This window comes from Quercus suber, unplaced genomic scaffold (genome assembly GCF_002906115.3).
Source record: "Quercus suber isolate HL8 unplaced genomic scaffold, Cork oak 2.0 scaffold_244, whole genome shotgun sequence".
In the NCBI taxonomy this organism is placed as follows: domain Eukaryota; kingdom Viridiplantae; phylum Streptophyta; class Magnoliopsida; order Fagales; family Fagaceae; genus Quercus; species Quercus suber.
The window spans coordinates 585,238-603,738 of record NW_027069701.1 but is presented as its reverse complement, the minus strand read 5'-3'; the positions used below and the strand labels follow the sequence as shown (position 1 = coordinate 603,738).

The following is an 18,501-nucleotide window of genomic DNA, read 5'->3' as shown; positions in this document are numbered from 1 at the left end:
TTCTGTTTTTAGAAAATGAAGTTTTCTGTATTTTACGTTGCTTTATTGCTGGTGCTTTGCTGTCAACCATCAAGCTTTACTGTCAACCACTCCTTTTTTTTAAACAAGTCAAACAACCATCAACCACTAGCTCTGGGCTCTAGCTTTCCGTATTTATCATTTTTTTTTCTTTTTTTTTTCTTTTTTTTTAGAGTCATAAATGGTGGACTATTCAAATGGGCTTGGGCATTAAAAAAAATTGTTTGGGTTGTCAAATGGGCTTTATCCATGGGCAAACACTACTTTATCTCTTTACCATTTTATTGAGTCCCATAAAATAAAAATAAAAGTAAAAATTATTGGTTACTCAATAGCTATTTATGTTTTTTTATAATTTAATAAATCTTATTTGTACTATGAAAGTTATGTTATAAAAAATGCTATCTATATTTGTTTTGGATTTTTTTAGTTAAATTTTCAATTTTTATTTATTTAATATATTTATTTATAATTTAAATAATTATTAAATTAATTATGACGTCATCACGGTTCGACTCCAGTTCAATCTTGATTCGAGCTCAAAAATCTTGAACCTCTCTTTTTTACGGTTTAATGAACGATCCAGGTCTGAAATTACGGTTTAATGAACGATCCAAGTTTGAAAACCTTAATCTTATGGTGCATGGTCTGCTAGAATCCAGATTGAGCACAAGACCGACTAAACTTTGGAATGGAAGCATAAGGGGAAAAAAATTAAAAATTTTAGGTTGATATATATACGAAAATGGCGGTAACATTGTCTTTGAGAAACACTGGGGTCAGTGGCATTATCCTTTCTCCCTTGAAACTTGGTTTTAATCGTATCAGATGACAAAGAAGCAGATGGATAAGTAAATGGTGCTTGGTTTTTTGGACTACATTCCAATTTCCAATACAATTGCTATGATTCTCAGATGTCGAAAGAATATCCGAAGAGCAAGCTTTCTTCCGCAATGGTTCTTGGTCCCAACCAAATATAATGACATTCTCACACACTGCATTATCAGCTCATTACCAGCAACTACAGCTCAATTGCTCATCATATAAGAAAAGCCCAGGCTTAGCTTGTTTGCTTGTTGCAATTGTAACCATCAAAATTACAAGTCACTTAAAATGGCACAATTTGCTTGTCAAATGCTGACCTGCTGAGCACCACTTTTTGAAATAATGAAGCATCAGACTCTTGATTGATCTGGCCCACCTAGAAGAAAAAACACTTGAAGCTGATACATGCACACACAAAACTTCGTGAATCTTGCTAGCATCCGTAATAGTTTATATTGAAAAAACTGGAATCTACTTACTATTGATAAACAGTGATCAAGAGAAAAAAGAAATGTAACTAAAAAGGAGACTACTCCAAGTGACAAATTACAGCAGCAATGAATTCCCCGAGAATAGTGAATTTGAAAAGAGGGAAGAATTATACAAAGAATCCTGCTATATGCCTCGTTTTCCTATACAAACTCCACTTAAATTTCTTAAATACAAATTCAGCGTTCTCAATCAAATCAGTAAAGAGGGATAAAAGAAACGAAGAGCAAGTCCTGAAATGCTCATTGTCAAAAATGATCCTACTCCTCGTGTTATAAAATTGATTTCAAGCATCCTTACAAAACCAATTGTCATCATTGCTAGCTTAATGCAGTGATGTCGGAAATAAAGCTTTGCTTCTCCGGTGCTTATGGACAATGGGGTTGCCATTCTGGCCTCTCCCATATAGTATCCTTTATGCATTTACTAGTGTGTCTAGAGCGCAGAAAATTCTTCTAGCAAAAAACGAAGACACCCTTCTCTGATGTCACCATCCTTTTTGAAGAAGCAGTTCCAACAATTCTCTCCAGCTAAAATTTAGTCAGCAAGGGGGGGAATGTTAGTACTAAACTACATTATAAAGTATGGGGATATAACATTAAAAAAAAACACCCAAAAAGAGAAGAGGAAAGAGTGATGAGCTGAGGACCCCAAATCTACCACCAATGGAAACTCTTAGCCCTCCCCCACCTCCATCATAATTTTTAAAAATAAAAATCAACATGGTAAACCTAAGGAAATAGAGAGAACAGCTAACAGTCAAAGCACGTCTCAGATGTCTTTGTCAGATCTCATGTCAAAATTGCATATGTCAATGCATGTGATCAGTTATTATGGGGATAAGAGTTCGATATGAAAACTCTGTAACAGTGCTTAGTGGCCTCCATGACTGCATCAACCATCCTCGGTTAAAGTGAACATGTATGTAGGACTCACAGGATTACATGAGTACACGACATACACATGGGGTTCAAAGAACAATCCTCAACCAGTACTGCCTTGCATCACCACCTAAAAGCATGGATAAGGACACAGATATGACACAACACAGGACACAATAATTCTTGAAAAATTATGACAAAATGGTGGGGATAGGACAATTAATTAATTAATATTTTTAGATATATTTTCTTTATTTTTAGCCATATTTTATGTTTATTCGTAAGTTTTCAAAATAATAAAACGTTTTAAAACATATAAAAATCAAAGGATTTTTTTATTAAAATAAAATAAATTAAAAATTATATTTTTTCCTCCCAGGGGACACATGTAAGGGTGTGCCCTGCTTTGTACGCGCCCATATGTGCTAGCCTACCATATAAAGAGAGCAGAATATTACCCTGAACTGATCAAAGTGAGAAAATAGCACCGTGCAAGACATGTTACGAGACCCATCAAGCATATTAACAATCTGCAAAATCCAAGATGACGGTTAAAGAGATCCAAAATAAGGTGAGATTTACCTATACAATTTTTGTTTTTAATAATGATAATAATAATAGGCTTTCCAAAATGCAGAAATAATTTATACAAAGATCACGCTCACCTCGGGGTAAAACTCCTTCCTCTCTGGCAGTGAATAGATTATTAAATTCTGAATACCACGAATCTACAAGCAAGGAAATATGAATGGATATGTCAACACTATGCATTATAAAAAATGATTCTGATATTTGATTTGATAAATTAGACGCATTATAGAAGTAAATCAAGCATAGATGCACATATATCACGTTAGATATGAAAGCATTAATACGGATAATTCAGATGATCATCATTGTCTATCATTCTTTTTAAGTGGTGTCATTTCCCACTTAGGTACACTGTTGAACCTATAAGTTTACATGGCGAAAAAGCATGTGCAGAAGCAGTCTAAATAACCTTGTATCTGTAGTAAAAATGTGCCCTCTCCGTGTAAAGCATAATTTTGCGCCTTCCTTCAAAAAACCAAAGCCGTGCACGGGAAATATCACTCGGTTGTGTGTACCTGAAGAGCAAGACCACCATTTCCCAGGTAATTACATTAAAAACCCATGGAGAAAATTGATATCTTAAAATGCAATGCTGAATACTTTGGCAGGATACATGTAACAGTCAACACAAGCAATGAAAAAGAAAACAAAGCTTCTTACTCCCCAAGCAGTCAGAAAGATGCTTCCTGTGACTTCAAAAAATTTCGAACTCAAACAAATTCAAAGTAAGAACTGATAAACAGCATAGTTCCCCCCTGCATTGGAAAGTTCCACAGAAGTTTAAAACATTGAACAGTTTATAACAGTCATATCAAACACTTAAAATTTCACATTAGATTGTTCTTTTAAGTTCAAGAAAAATAAAAGCACCTGAACCGAATCTTTTATCTTTGGGAACACCTGCACAAATAAAGTCATTATTAATAATAGCCTGATAACTTTTAGTCTTCCAACTGGAATTTCTTTTAAGACAGAAGACTCTCATGTAATGTAGCGGATCAGTGGCAGCCGAATGAATGATAAGAAGAAATTGACCCTTTCAAAAACCAAAGATAAGTATGAGATCCTGAGATGGTCCAATAATTTTAACAAACACCTATTAATGCATATGTGAATTCAGGTGAACGAGCAAAACGGCACCTAAAATGACATGAGTGGAAGTAAGGATGAGGAAATTCCAGTGACATAAGAGAGTCAGCCATGGATAGCACAAACTTCCATTTAGTATATGACATATGGGAATTATTCTAGTACAAACTGCCATTCATCAGCCAAGCCTAGTTAAGACGAATAACATCTAAAGCCCAAACACAGGCCATGGTATTGTTCTAGGAAGCATGGACACAACATGATATAGGGTACAATATAATATGGACAAAATGATATGGTAATTTTGAAAAATTAGTATATGGAGCAGAGATATAACAATTAATTAATTAATATAATGTAATATACTTTTCAATATATAACTTTTAATCCCACAAAAAAAAAAAAAAAAAAAAAAACATCTTTTGAATTGCAATACCAATACCCGGACCAAATAGCATCAAGGTCACCTATACAAAAACATCTAACCCAAGAAACTAAATAAATAAATAACAAAAACTAAAAACCTGGCCCCATGTTGACCACACAGGAACATCCACAACCCTTTGCCAACCCCAAAAACCATGTAAACCAACTTATATTCCAGAACCTCCCAATCTCCTTATCAGGGTTCCTGATGGTCTCATTCTTACCGATGGCCAAGATCTCATGGGTGGCACCACTAACAATACTCCGCAGCTGCCCACCCAAAAGTTTTTCTGTTGATCTTCACCCAAAGGGATTCAAGCTCATGAGTCATGGGTGTGGGCCTCAAGCTTATGAACAACCATAGCTAAGTTCCACGTCCAGGTTAAGTTGAGCTGCAACTGATGGTTAAAGTTCAAAGCCTTAACCTAATCTAAGAAGACTAACAGGACTTGAAATTTCATTTTTGATAATCAATAGCTGGGGTTTACATCTCTCAAATGGGGCACCCCATTGCGATGTTCAATTCTCTAGACCAATCCAAGACTGAGAGTTGGAAAGACTTTGCTGGAGCCTGCTAAGAGTAGAGGTTTTGAGGTGTGAGGTTATTATCTTTCCTTACCTTCATCTAATGGCACTTCGTTTCCTTGGAAGTTGGTGCGGCATTCAAAAGCCCCCTCTAGGGTTTGCCTTATTTTCTTGGACTGATACTCTAGGGAAGATTTTATCTACGGACAATCTCCGAAAGAGAGGCATTATTATAATAGATTGGTGCTGCATGTGCAAAAGGCATGGGGAGTCAATGGATCATCTTCTTCTTCTTTGTCCTATCTCTCACGAGCTATGGACAATGGTTTACTATTTATTTGGACTCCATGTTTGCAGCTTGGCAGGGTTCTTTTGGTAGGAATAGAAACATTGCATTTTGGAAGGAGGTACCACATTGCATCATGTGGCATCTTTAGAGAGAACGAAATGCTAGAATTTTTGAGGGATGTGAACAGTTTATCCTTGAAATTAAAGCATTTTTTTCTTCGTACTTCGTTAGATTGGAGTGTTGCTTTTCATTCTCCTCAAAAAAAAAAAAAAACTTTTTAGACATGTTTGAGCATTGCAATTTGAGAGCTTGATTGTACTTCTCCCTAAGTGCACCCCTGGTGTATTTGGGATGTTTTATTTTGATACAATTTTGGTTACTTATCAAAAAAAAGGGGGACCAAAAGTTCTAACTCAAGTAAAGATGCCTAAAACTTGATGGTAATTTTTGAGTCCTAAGAAGAGATGCGCTGTCATATGTTTCATTCACATGATGCACTTGCACAACTAAATCAACAAGATATAAGTTCCAAACAAACCTTCTTGACAAAATAATCAAAACGAGCATCATCAGCATCTGCTATTGAGTCCACATCAAATCGCTCATAAATCTGTAAGGTTGAGAGAGCATAATAAAACTTAATGTTTACACAGTAAGAGAGGAGATTTAAAATAGTGATCAATGTGTGGGATTTGTTAGGTGAAATCAACTGCTCTAGATCCATTCTTATCATATTTTTACACTTTTAGATTTTAAGCTTTGTTAATTTTTTATTCATAGATTTATTTTTATTAAATAGTTTAATTTAATTCAAATAGTAGAACGTTCCATCTATTTTCGATTTTTCAAATAGTACTTAATTTAGTAAATTTCGGTATTCAATAACATAGTTAATCCCTGTGGGTTCGACATTCGTTTTCTAAAAACACTTTACTACTTGTTACGATTCTGTGCGCTTGCAGATTATTTTACGCGAACATTTTATATAATATTTTAAATATTTTATTATTTATTAATTTTTAATTTATTTTATATCATTTTTGTTTAACTATCCTGTTACAATAATACAATGATTACTAAAAATTGATCCATTGAAACATAAAAATTCTTATAAATTTAAACTTTAAAATATAGAATATACAAAGAAATCCTGAAATTAAACCATGACATACAAATATTGTTTTAAACAACTAGAATTATGAAAAGATCAATATTAGTTTTCCTCTAGGTCACCCTCCAAGTTGCTTTCGACCTCCATGTTATTGTTTGAGTTGTCCTCTTCATCTCTGCTAGTACCATCCTCAAAAAAAAAAAAATTCAAAAAAAAAAAAAGGCATTAAACATGAGTTAAAATGAAACAATTAAAGTGAATTTGTATTTGTATCAATGCTTCAATAAATAAGTACACATATTACTATATCAAATATAATCATATAATATATCATAACAAACAATACTATAACTTTTTTTTTTAATTTAACAATAATAATAATTTAATTTGATGGAGACATTTCTCTTCCTTACTGAAGTTCAAAAAAAATTTGTACTCCTATCCCCATAACAAAAAACCAATTACATCGAACTTTTACCTGCTTGCTCAATGCACTCAACAAACTTCTCCATACCTTGCACATTAGACATCTTCTACGAAAGTTTATCTTTTAAATTAATAACCTGATTGAAATCTCCAACATATAGCCAATACCCCCTAATTCCATGACATTAGTTGATAATGTTTTCCCACACATTCATTCATTTCGAACTTTCTAGATCTCCATACACAAAGGTAGCAAAAATCAGTGTTCTTCTTTCTTTCCTTGGATAGGAATAAATAAAATTCTTATTGGCTGAAATTATCACTAGATCCTAATGATTCTTCCATACCACACAAAAGCCTCTACTTCGATTGACTATTGAAAGTTCAAAGAAACTCAAAGCTATACCCCATACCTATCAAAATCACAGCAAAATGTGCATGTTTTATCCCTCGGATTCTAATCAACTCAAAGCTATGATCATGACCCTAAAACAAAGGTATGTACTCACATATACATCTAGACACGAAATGTTGACATGAATCCTAGGAGCAAGTACAAAACTTGGACACCAAATCATCTTACCTTCACCTCCATGCCATTTAACTTCAGCTCAACCACCGATGCACTTTTAGACTGAATCAATCATGGTCACTGGCAGTACACAAAAGTAGCTGTCACTAAACCTCTGCCTCATTATATAGTCAAAGGTCACATAGGCAATCCGACCCAAATGCTAACGAAGTTGGACACTTGTAATTCATATATATTTGATAGTGTATTTATTATGGACATAGTCCATTGACCAAACCACATTGATAGTTAAGTTCTTTTCTTTCATGATTAAACTATTTGTTGTGTATCAAGACAAAATAAGGATGTAAATTTGTATTTTTAGAAAAGTTCCTGGTGTATTGTACACAGTAAATGTTTTGCATGGTGCTAAAGAATGAATATAATCTATGAAAGCTATAACATTCTTCACAATAATAATTAGAAAAATCAGAAAAACAAATCAAAAGAATAAATGCTTACAGCAATCAAACGAACTGGAGAAGCAACAATCACGTCTGAGGAATAAAAATCACTGTACAACTTTATGCTCTTCCTACAAAAAATTGGAAAAAAAAAAAAAAAGTAAGAAAATGAGCCAGCAGGCACATCTACACTCACTCCATTTATGCTTAAATATACCATGACAGCAACTAACAATTAAATTTTTTAATCAAGCAATCACAAGAACAGAAATCTTTTAAAAGATTGAAAATCTGATCAAATTTGATCAAATGACCATAGCTAAATTCCTGGTAGAATAATATGTACTACAACCAAAAATGAGCATTATCTGTTTTTCTTCATAGCCAATCAAGTGTTTCTTAAATCACAAGAGTATATACAGGCAAAAAAAATCATTGAGCAGCTAAATAAAGTTTTAGATGCTCCTATAGTCCTACCTACTGCATACTCCATTACAATGATACTGTAAAAGCATAGTCGCATTCCATGCAAATTCAGCACTTGGAATCCACAACACTAGGTTGATTAATCATCCATCCACCCAATTGGAAAGAATTATAAATAATGGACAACACAATTCTATAGATAAATTCTCAAGTAATAAATGGTGGGGTGGCATTATGGTAGGTCCTAGGTTAAAATATTCTCAAATTGGTAAGTTACACACACTCCTCATAACCCATGGCATTATTGTGGAAGGAATAAATGCCACTTGAGCTAGAGCTCATTGGCAGGTCTGAGGTTCAAACATTACCTATCAAAAAAGCAAAGGGTGAGAAAATAATCAATCAACAGACAGGTGTATCACATATCATGTACATGCACAAGTTTTATGAAAATGATAGTACTCTTTAATCTAAGATGCGTTGAATCATTTACCTATTAGGTTAGCTGCCTCACTTGTTTGCAATAACCACTATATTATCTATGGTTTTTCTTTAATAATTGTTCACTAATTATGCAATACCTCCCTCCCCCAAAAACCTCTCTTAAGTGCAATTTATCCTAAGAATGGATCATTCAAACTAGTGCTTGTATTGGACAAATGAACTTCCACTTTTTTTTTTAGTTTCTTTTATATATATATATATATATATAAATAAAAAATAAAAGATTAGGAGTATCACCTCACTCTATCATTAATGTCAATGCTTGTATTGGACAAATGAACTTCCACTTTTTTTTTTAGTTTCTTTTATATATATATATATATATATAAATAAAAAATAAAAGATTAGGAGTATCACCTCACTCTATCATTAATGTCAAAATAGTGAAAATCTAAATCACTCCTTTAATAATACTAATTGTTAGCACTTAGCACCAACTCACAACAGAGTGAGTGATATTCTAAATCCAATTTTAAGGCCCCCTCCTTTCCCCCATCTTGCATGCCAGTAAATATTCCACACGCAATGAGTTGACAATCACCCCCAAGCAATCAAGAATTCAAGTAGACAAAAGAACCCAAGGAATTTGGTAAAAAAAAACTCTTGATATTCCCACATCAAAACTTGACTATGAATCCAGAACACAAGGAAGATTCAGAATTAGCCATGTTTACAGGAATTGAATTGGCAAAGTTCACGTGATTTGAATAGAATTGTCCAAGCCTTTCGTTTCCCAACACCCAACTCATAAACCCCAAATTCACATCACGCCCAGAAAAGAGAAACAAATACCCAGCATAAATGATAAAACCAACGAAATCCAATATCCCCTCCGTGAAGTTGTTAGCATTTTCGGGTAAGAAACTAGATAATCATGCTTCCCTTCACAAATCAGATCAAGGATTCAATAGCCAATACAAAATTTAAGAACATCAAATTTTGCAACATGAATGGATAGTGTGCAAAAGCAAAACCAATCCAACTAAAATCTAACAAAATAACTTGAGGATTTGAGAAAAAACTCTCACAAAACTTGAGAGAAATTCAAATATCTAACATAAACCCTTACCCACCCAAGAACCACCTAAGAATTTAGAAATCACCACCAGCATCATCAAACCCAGCATCATAAGCGCCCATCTCAGACACGTCAGAGATCATATCTCCAACTAGCAACCCACCAAGCAATCCATCAGAGATCATTCATTAATTAACCAAAAAAAAAAAAATTAAAAACCTTTAGAGAGAAAAGAAGAATAACTTACAGTGAGTGTGGGTTTGAGAGATGATCTAATGAAGAAGATCAGATTGGTGGCAGTAGGTGGTGGCTGAGGTGAGAGACAATAGATCTATGGCGGCGGCGGCTACAGCTAAGGCGATGGCGGTGGCGGTGGCGGTGGCGGTGGCTAGGGCTAGGGAGGTGGTGGTGGCTAGGGGCGGTGGAGATGTGAGAGAGAGAGCTCCGCGTGGTGAAAATGAAAATGAGTTAGAGAGAGAGAAAAAAAAAAAAAAAGGAGTTGAATGGGAAATGAAAAATGAGTTCCCCCCCCCCCCCCCCCCCCCCCACATTCTTCCCCAAATTTCAAAGCTATCACCCTCCTCCAAAGCCTATCCTCCTCAATCCCAAAACGCCAAAGCCACTTTCCTAGCAAGGCTTTATTGAAAGTAGTCAATTTCCTAATACCCAAGCCACCATTAGCAATAAGTAAACACACCTTATCCCATCCCAATAAATGATTCTTAGGGTCTCCCCACAGGAAATCCCTTTGGAGCTTCTCAATTTTGTTTGCCACATGTGTAGGGATGGTGAAAAGAGATAAAAAAAATATGTGGGAAGGCTGGATAGTGTGCTTTTAAGCAATGTCATCCTACCTCCTTTCGACAAATACAACTTCTTCCACCCAGCTAGCTTCCGTTCAATTTTTTCCAAAATAAGGTTCCAAATAGAGGGGGACGTATGGGACGCCCCCAACAGCATACCAAGATAAGTCATTGGCAAAGCCCCAACCCTACAACTCAATATCTCTGCCAAAGCATGCATATTAATTACCTCCCCTATAGGAACCATTTTGGTTTTAGCTACATTAACCTTTAAGCCAGTCACAACCTGAAAACAAAGTAAAAGCAGTCGAACATGTAGGACTTGCTCCATCTCTGCATCACAAAACAAAATAGTATCATCCACAAACAGCAAATGAGAAACACTTTCCCCTATGCCCCTCCTACCGTCCGCCCTAAAACCACTAAGTAAACATGCCCCCTCTATTCTCTTCACCATCCTACTAAACACCTCCATCAAAACTAAAAATAATAAGGGAAACAACGGATCCCCTTGTCTCAAACCTCTGGAGCTACCAAAGAAGTCTGCTGGGGTCCCATTAACCAACACAGAAAACTGCACTGTAGAGATACAAGTTTGAATCCAGCTACACCATTTCTCTCCAAAACCCATTTTCTTCAACAATTTCAAAAGTGCCTCCCAATTCACATTGTCATAGGCTTTCTCAATGTCTAACTTACAAATTACTCCTGAAATCTTACTCTTCATTCTGCTATCAACACACTCATTGGCAATGAGAACTGAATCAAGGATTTGCCTACCTCCTACAAAGCTATTCTGAGATTCAGATATCAGTTGATCTAAAACCACTTTTAGTCTATTTGCCAAAACCTTGGCCAAGATCTTATATAGACTCCCCACCAAACTAATAGGTCTGAAATCACGAATGTTGGAGGCCTCATTCTTCTTAGGAATCAAAGCTATAAAGGTAGCATTAAGAGATTTCTCAAGCTTACAATGCTAATGGAATTCTTCAAAGACTACCAAAACGTCTCTTTCAACTACCCTCCAGCAATGATGGAAGAAGGCCATAGAAAAGCCGTCTGGACCTGGGGCTTTATCCCTTTCCATATTTTTGACCACTGATAGAATCTCATCTTTCTCGAACCTCCTCTCCAACCAGCCCCTCTCCGACTCCCCTATTTGATCAAACTCCAAACATTCCACAAAAGGTCTCCACTCCTCAGACTCTTGATACAGAGTTTTATAGAATTGAACAACCTAAGCAACAACTTCTGATCCGTCCTCATAAATCACCCCATTCACTTCTAAGAAACTTAGATGGTTAAGCCTTCTATGAGAATTAGCCATCTTATGAAAAAACTTAGTATTTATTATCTCCCTCCTTAATGCACAATATTCTCGATTTTTGTCTCCACGAGATCTCCTCTAGAGAAAGAAGATGCTCTACTTGCGATCTAGCTTCATTTCTCTCTTCTCTCTCCGTCTCAGTGAGTCCAAGAACCCCTTCCTTAGCATCTAAAACCTCTAGAACCCCCAATAATTCTTTCTTCTTGCGCCCAACATTGCCAAACTCTTGACAATTCCACTAAATAATGTCATCTTTCAACGCTTTCAATTTTTTAGCAAACACATAACTAGGAGTGCCCGAAAAAGAATGGCGATTCCACCATGAATCAACCCTATCAACAAACCCATCCGTCTTCAACCACATATTCTCAAACCGGAAAGGACTTTTCCCCCTAGCCATACCCCCTAACTCCAAAAGAATTGGAAAATGATCAGAAACAATTTGTGGAAAAATACGTTGGATCACATCCAGAAAGTGATGCTCCTATTCATGTGACACTAGAGCCTTATCAATCCTAGACATAGAAGGTTGGTCAGTGAAACTAGACCATGTATACCGCCCTCCCTCCAATGGCAGATCTATCAAGTTTAAATCATCAATAAATTCAGAAAACTTTTCCATAGCCGAAGTAAGCCAAGACCCTCCCCTCTGTTCACTAGGAAAGCGAACAACATTAAAATCCCCAAAACAACACCAGGTAACATTCCAAAACTGTTGAATACCAACCAACTCATCCCACAAAACACCTCTCAACCGATTATCATTTGGGCCATACACCCCTGAACATGCCCATATAAACCCGTCCACCACACCTTTCCACTGAACCGACACCGAAAACAAGCCCACCAAAACTTCCAACTTTTCTATAACCCTCCTATCCCACATAATCAAGACCCCACCAGCCGTCTGATCGGCATCTAAAGTCACTCAATCCATATACGGACAGCCCCATATACTGCAAACCAGCTGTCTATCTAAGCCAGCCAGCTTTGTTTCCTGAAGGCAAACAATGTCGCACTTCCACTCACGTAACAAATTCCTCACTACCAAACGTTTCTGAGAGTCATTCAAACCTCGAACATTCCAAGAAATCATCTTCAGCTTCATAAAGACTATTAATGCCCCACAATTGTCTCTACCTCACAACCAACACACTATCTCCCATCATAGTTAACTGTTGAGATTAGATTCCTCAACTCTCTTTTCCCTTTACCCATGGAGGATGCTGCTTTTTGGTTAGCATTAGCTTTTTTCCGTTGCTAGTTAATAACTGCCATCTCTGTTTCTAGCCTTTGAAGGTAAGCAATACACAACTTTTCATGCTGATTCGCAGAAAGCCCAATCACTTTGCAAAAGCCTGGGATTCTGTTTTTCACCCACCTAGAGACATCCAGCGTGTTTCCATTATTCAACACCTCAAAATCATTGTGCATTTCCATCGTCAAAGCTAGCCCCGGAGGGATAATAGTAAACAATGGGTTACAAACTGCCAAATTCTCCTCCTCACCCAAAACCGCTTCTGAGAGAGCCAATTCCTCCACAATCGAGACACCCAAATTGGGCTAACCCATCTCACCAACATCTATCTGCCTCGTTCCCTCATTATCCGTCCCTTGAAACAAAAGCTCACTACTCACACTTCCAGCTTTATCCACACTATTGACCCCAAAAAATTCCAACTGAGCTGCTGCGGGTCCATCAGAGTTAGACCTAGCAAAGAGTGTCCTTAAACTCCATCAGAGCCGCCGCAGGACCGTTGGAGCTGGTCCCAATCTCCAACGCAACCATCGCGGGACTGTCGGGGTCTAACCCAATCACCGTGAGACTGACAGGGCTCCTCGGAGGCACCAAAAAGTTCTCCATCTGAACCACCTTGGGTCCATCAGAGTTAAACCTAGCAGAGATAAATCCCTCAAACTCCAAAGGAACCGCCGAAGGACCAATAGTGTTGGTCCCAATCACCAACCCATCCATCGCGAGACTGTCTGGGTCTCTCCCAGTCACCATGCGGCTGTGAGAGCTCCTCGGAGGCACCAAGAAACTCTTTCCACCCATCTCGGCAAAAACCAAGTCCAGCTGTGACCTCACCGGGCCCCTAACCACCTGCGTCGACAACCCATAGCACTTCGGAGTCACTAGTGGGCTCTCCCCACTCTTCTCGTAAATATTGGCTGAAGGTATAGGCTCCACAGGCTTATAAGAGCACTCCCCAGGCTCAAAGGTATTTGGGCTTACGGTGATTGGGCCTGAATTAGACTTACTAATAGTCAGTTTGTCTGCCAACTTGCTAGAGACCACACCACCTGAATTACGCCCAACATACCCTCGTCTAGATTCTTACAGGCCCGTGGGGCCTAAAACCCTTTTCTCCCCTTTTATTTCTATCCCAGCAGACACGTCTCCTTCCTTTCACATCAATCTCCACGATTAGACTACTTCCAGTCCAGCAGGATCTCCTTAAGGCATTCTTTCCATTTTCAACTTTAGAATTCAAACTGAAGTTTGGTGGGATACGTTTCCTATCTGCTACCGGATTTTGCTCACCTAAACCTGACACCACATTAATGCACTGCTTCCTCACCCTCCTCCCACCGTCAACATATCAGGCTTACCCACCGGAAATTCCTTCACCTTAGCATCTGAAAATCTCGGATTCATCTCCAAAAACCCCTTTGACAGATTCTTCTTCTCCACAAGCTCCCCCTTAGTCAACTTTTTATCCTTCACCAAGGTTGTAAAGAGCTGTGACTGAGTCACAACCCTTGGCTGCACCTAGCCCTTCACGATTTCAGCAAAAGACCGAGAAGGTTGAGCCCCAACATTCTCCTCTGTGGCAGAGACACAAATTTGGCCTAACCTGAACCACCTAAAGCATATTGGTCAGGATCCAACATCTTCCTCAGTTCAAGCCAAAAGGCCTTCCAGCCATTTTGTGCTTTGCCACCCAAAATGATAACAGATCTTCTGTGCCCTCCAACTCTGAGTTCAGACACTAAAAGGAACTGACCAAAGGCATTAGAACCTCGCTGTAGAGTATATGCAGCGTCTCCTTCTCTAAGCGTAAAAAACTGTTTAGGATTGACTCCAACCACCGTGTGTTCTATGTTCTTCATCAACCATACAGCTGCATTCTTGCCCATGAATATTGACTTCATGAAGTGTTTGCCCCGTTCAAAAACACATAAGGAGAAGAAATTTCCTCCTTCCTCAACCACCAACTGAAAAAACTTTAGTTCAATGAAAAAACTACGGACACCACCCATCTTACCCATGGCATTATTGTGGAAGGAATAAGTGCCACTTGAGCTAGAGCTCATTGGCAGGTCCGAGGTTCAAACATTACATATCAAAAAAGCAAAAGGTGAGAAAATAATCAATCAACAAAGAGGTATATCACATATCATGCACCCCCCCCCCCCCAAATCCAGCGCTTGGAGTATATTTTATGAAAACCTAGGTTCAAACATAAAGATTCTATAGATGCACGCTAGTCTACCATAAATTCTAGGAAACCCCTCAAAGTGCCTTATAATTCATGTTCATAAAACCATAATTTGTGTACAGATCACATTTTACAATCTGCAGAGTGAGATCCAATCTGGTGACTACATATCTTTCTCAATGACTCCTAGATTTATCATAGTTTTAGCCTCACATCTAAAAAATTACATATCTTCTCAGTATATAACAAAATTAGATGAAGCGCCATTATTATGTCAACACAACTGAGAATGTTAATTTGATGAACTTGTTGGGTCATCACTATAAACTAAAGAAATCTTACCTAGTAAACTTAATTCCAAACATGAAATGATCCTCCTCATCCCTCTTTCCACCAAAAAGTTCTAGAAAGTCGGAAGGCTTTGAAGACTTCTTAGCTTTTGAGTTACCCAGGGTTTGTTGAGATAACTCATCCTCATCATCTTCAACCTCTTGAGTTCCAAATTCTTTCAAGAAACGGTCAATGTGATCAACATTAACCTGAAAACCAAAAGGATAGTATTAACCAATATGGAAAGAAAAACATGTATAAACTGTGTTTTATTTATCAAAGACAAAAGAAACCACCAAAACTTTTTATCATATAAATATTTGATAAATAACACCATAAATTTGTGTTGCACGAAGTAATAAGAAAGCACAAATAACTCAATATTAAGATAGACATTTCTGTAAAACTATAATCTAGTAAGGGCCACAAATTATCATAAAAGTTGCACTAATGTGGAGTACTACTTTAAAAAAAATTCTTAAAGTATTGCACTCACTTTACTATATGAACCACTAATATTTCTGAAGAGTGACCATATATAATTTTGTGTGCCAAAAATTAACCATAGCTATCTAAAAGTATGAGATAGCAAGAGCTTTGGATAACAATCCATTTCCACGACTATTACAAAGTCTTGCATTAGAAATCCAATCAATTTTTAGAATATAATTATATTACCTTGTTTTGTAATAGCTGAAAATATCTCCCATATACTATTATTTCAACTTTGTTAATGATCCAAGAATATGAAGGAAGGGCCATCTAAGTACACACCTTGTGTTCTGTGGTGTTCATCCTTTTCAGTAAAATTTCCTAAATGGTCATAAAAAGTTTAAAGGAATTGAATAAAGAAGTGCATGGTTATTCATCTATAATGACCTGAAGTTATCGAAAATAATTTCCAAGAAAATGGTAAACAAACTAGACAAAGATAAAGATTGTATTTCCATTTTTCCTTAAACCTTGACAAGGATCTAAGTTCTCCTCATAAAGATCCAATTATAAAAGATTTTTTTACTTTTGGTCCGTTATAAAGCTCACTCACAAACATCATATATATGTTTTTAATACGCTTCAGTACATGGGCAAAAAATTTCTAATAAACTACCATAGTTTCTTTTGTACCAAAAAATGCTAGAAAATTGTTGGAAATTGGAAACTAGTAGGCTTGGAAAAGTGCTAAAGCTCATAACAATGCAAGGTTTCACGTTCAATCTTCAAAATTACTTGGGATTTTGGAGGTCATCATCTAAAGGGGACCAAAAGGATTTAGTGACAATACCTAAGTCCCATCATTACCCTATAACAAACGTTGACCATTCTTCCAATAGCAGAAATTCCCAAAACATTACCTATAAAATAAAGGACAATAAGTCCCAAAAGAGGTTTCAAAGCTCAAATGGAAGGATCACTAAGGGTTTTTTTGTGTGTAAAAAGGTGCAAAATGATGGTTTAGAAACATGACTCCAAGTTCCATTTGGTGGACCAAGTACAAGACAAGACATACAAGTATGAACAACTCCTAATGGAAAGAGAATATATAAAGTTATAAACTGGAATGCCATGTATGACCCAGCTTATCTACCACAGTAAAAGATCAGATCAAGCTAAAGAGAGGACATATGATGGAATACCTTGTAGGCCGAAGGGGTTAGTTGAATTAACCTTTGAACAACACGAAGCGCAATGCGTCTAAGTGGTAATAGGATCAAAACCTGGTGCATGTCATCAAAAACAGACCTTGTTGATTAAGCAAGCACACTGTAATATATGAAATTAACGATTGGGAAAAGAAACATAATAGTCACAGGACAAACCAATCTTAAGGACTTCTACCTCTTTGTAGAAGACTTATTATGGTTCCCAATAAAGGAGACAAGTTACAAGTGATGAAGTCACATTGGGTCCTTCATGATAGAATTTCTATAATCATATATAACAGCCACAGTTTCACACACTAGTTTTTGAAAATGAAGGAAAGAAAGCCCTATATGACCAACGGACAAGTGTACTAAATATAGTGCAGCAAAATTATAATTTATAAACACGATTATGAACAAGTACTACTCAGCTGCTTCTTAAAAGTTAATTGATCCAATATCTAAGACGCAAATGGGATGAATCAATCCAATGTATAGAAACAGATAATTCTCAAATGCAAAACGCCGCAAATTTAAACTTTCAATCCAAAGGCTTAAGATAAATTATGATGAAACTACAGAGGATCAATTTTTAAATGACTCTGGTACTTTTACTTCTGTTGTAAAATTAAAATTTAGAATTCATAGAGTTCAATCTTCTTCAAAACTGAAGTTTAGGCTGTGACGTGCACATATAGATACAATATACATCATACGGATCGAATATAGCACCATTGTTGAAAATATGCAGGATACCATTAAACAGGTATAATTAATTACCAAAAAGAAAAATAACATAGGTATAATCTGATAGATAGAAGTATACATAGACATTTTGGTATGCTAATTTTTTGCTAAAAATTGTAAGTCATTTACTTGTTAAATCACACAAGCAACTATAACTTGTACACTTAGTATGCCACAACTGGTCTATCATTTTATTTACCCTTATATTCTATGAATCATGGACATGAACACAATACATCACAAGACATAGTGACAACAATTCTTGAAAAACAAGGGCATGACAAGGCAACAACATTCTTTGGGGCCAAATGTATAAAGTTGAAAAAGAAAATAATTATGATAAATTGTATTGGTAAAAAGAATAAGGACCACAAATTAGATACTAAATACAGTTTTCATTTCTTTTTTTCTTTTTCTTTTTCTTTTTCTTTTTCTTTTTTTATTCATTACTATTTCATCAGTACACTTTCTTTCTTGTTTTATGCCATTCGTTTCTATCAATGAAAGTCTCAAAAAGTAAAATAAAACTGGGCAACAAGAGAGTAAACTGAAAGGAAATTAAAAATAATTTAAAGTGAAGAAAGAGCAAGAAGATACCATAATAACCACCTATAA

At 36.4% G+C, this 18,501-nt stretch overlaps 1 protein-coding gene across 1 annotated transcript in view; it reads right to left on the bottom strand.

The window, feature by feature from the left end:
• Positions 1–1,263: 1,263 nt before the first annotated feature.
• LOC112037965 (protein NUCLEOLAR FACTOR 1) overlaps positions 1,264–18,501 on the bottom strand; it is a 34,625-nt gene continuing 17,387 nt past the window's right edge. The window contains 11 exon segments of the mRNA XM_065780723.1: positions 1,264–1,862; positions 2,672–2,743; positions 2,879–2,941; positions 3,214–3,319; positions 3,465–3,559; positions 3,675–3,704; positions 5,672–5,842; positions 6,350–6,433; positions 7,704–7,776; positions 15,512–15,708; positions 17,134–17,214. Of these exon segments, the coding sequence (XP_065636795.1) occupies positions 1,788–1,862; positions 2,672–2,743; positions 2,879–2,941; positions 3,214–3,319; positions 3,465–3,559; positions 3,675–3,704; positions 5,672–5,842; positions 6,350–6,433; positions 7,704–7,776; positions 15,512–15,708; positions 17,134–17,214 (1,047 nt within the window). The 3' untranslated portion in view covers positions 1,264–1,787.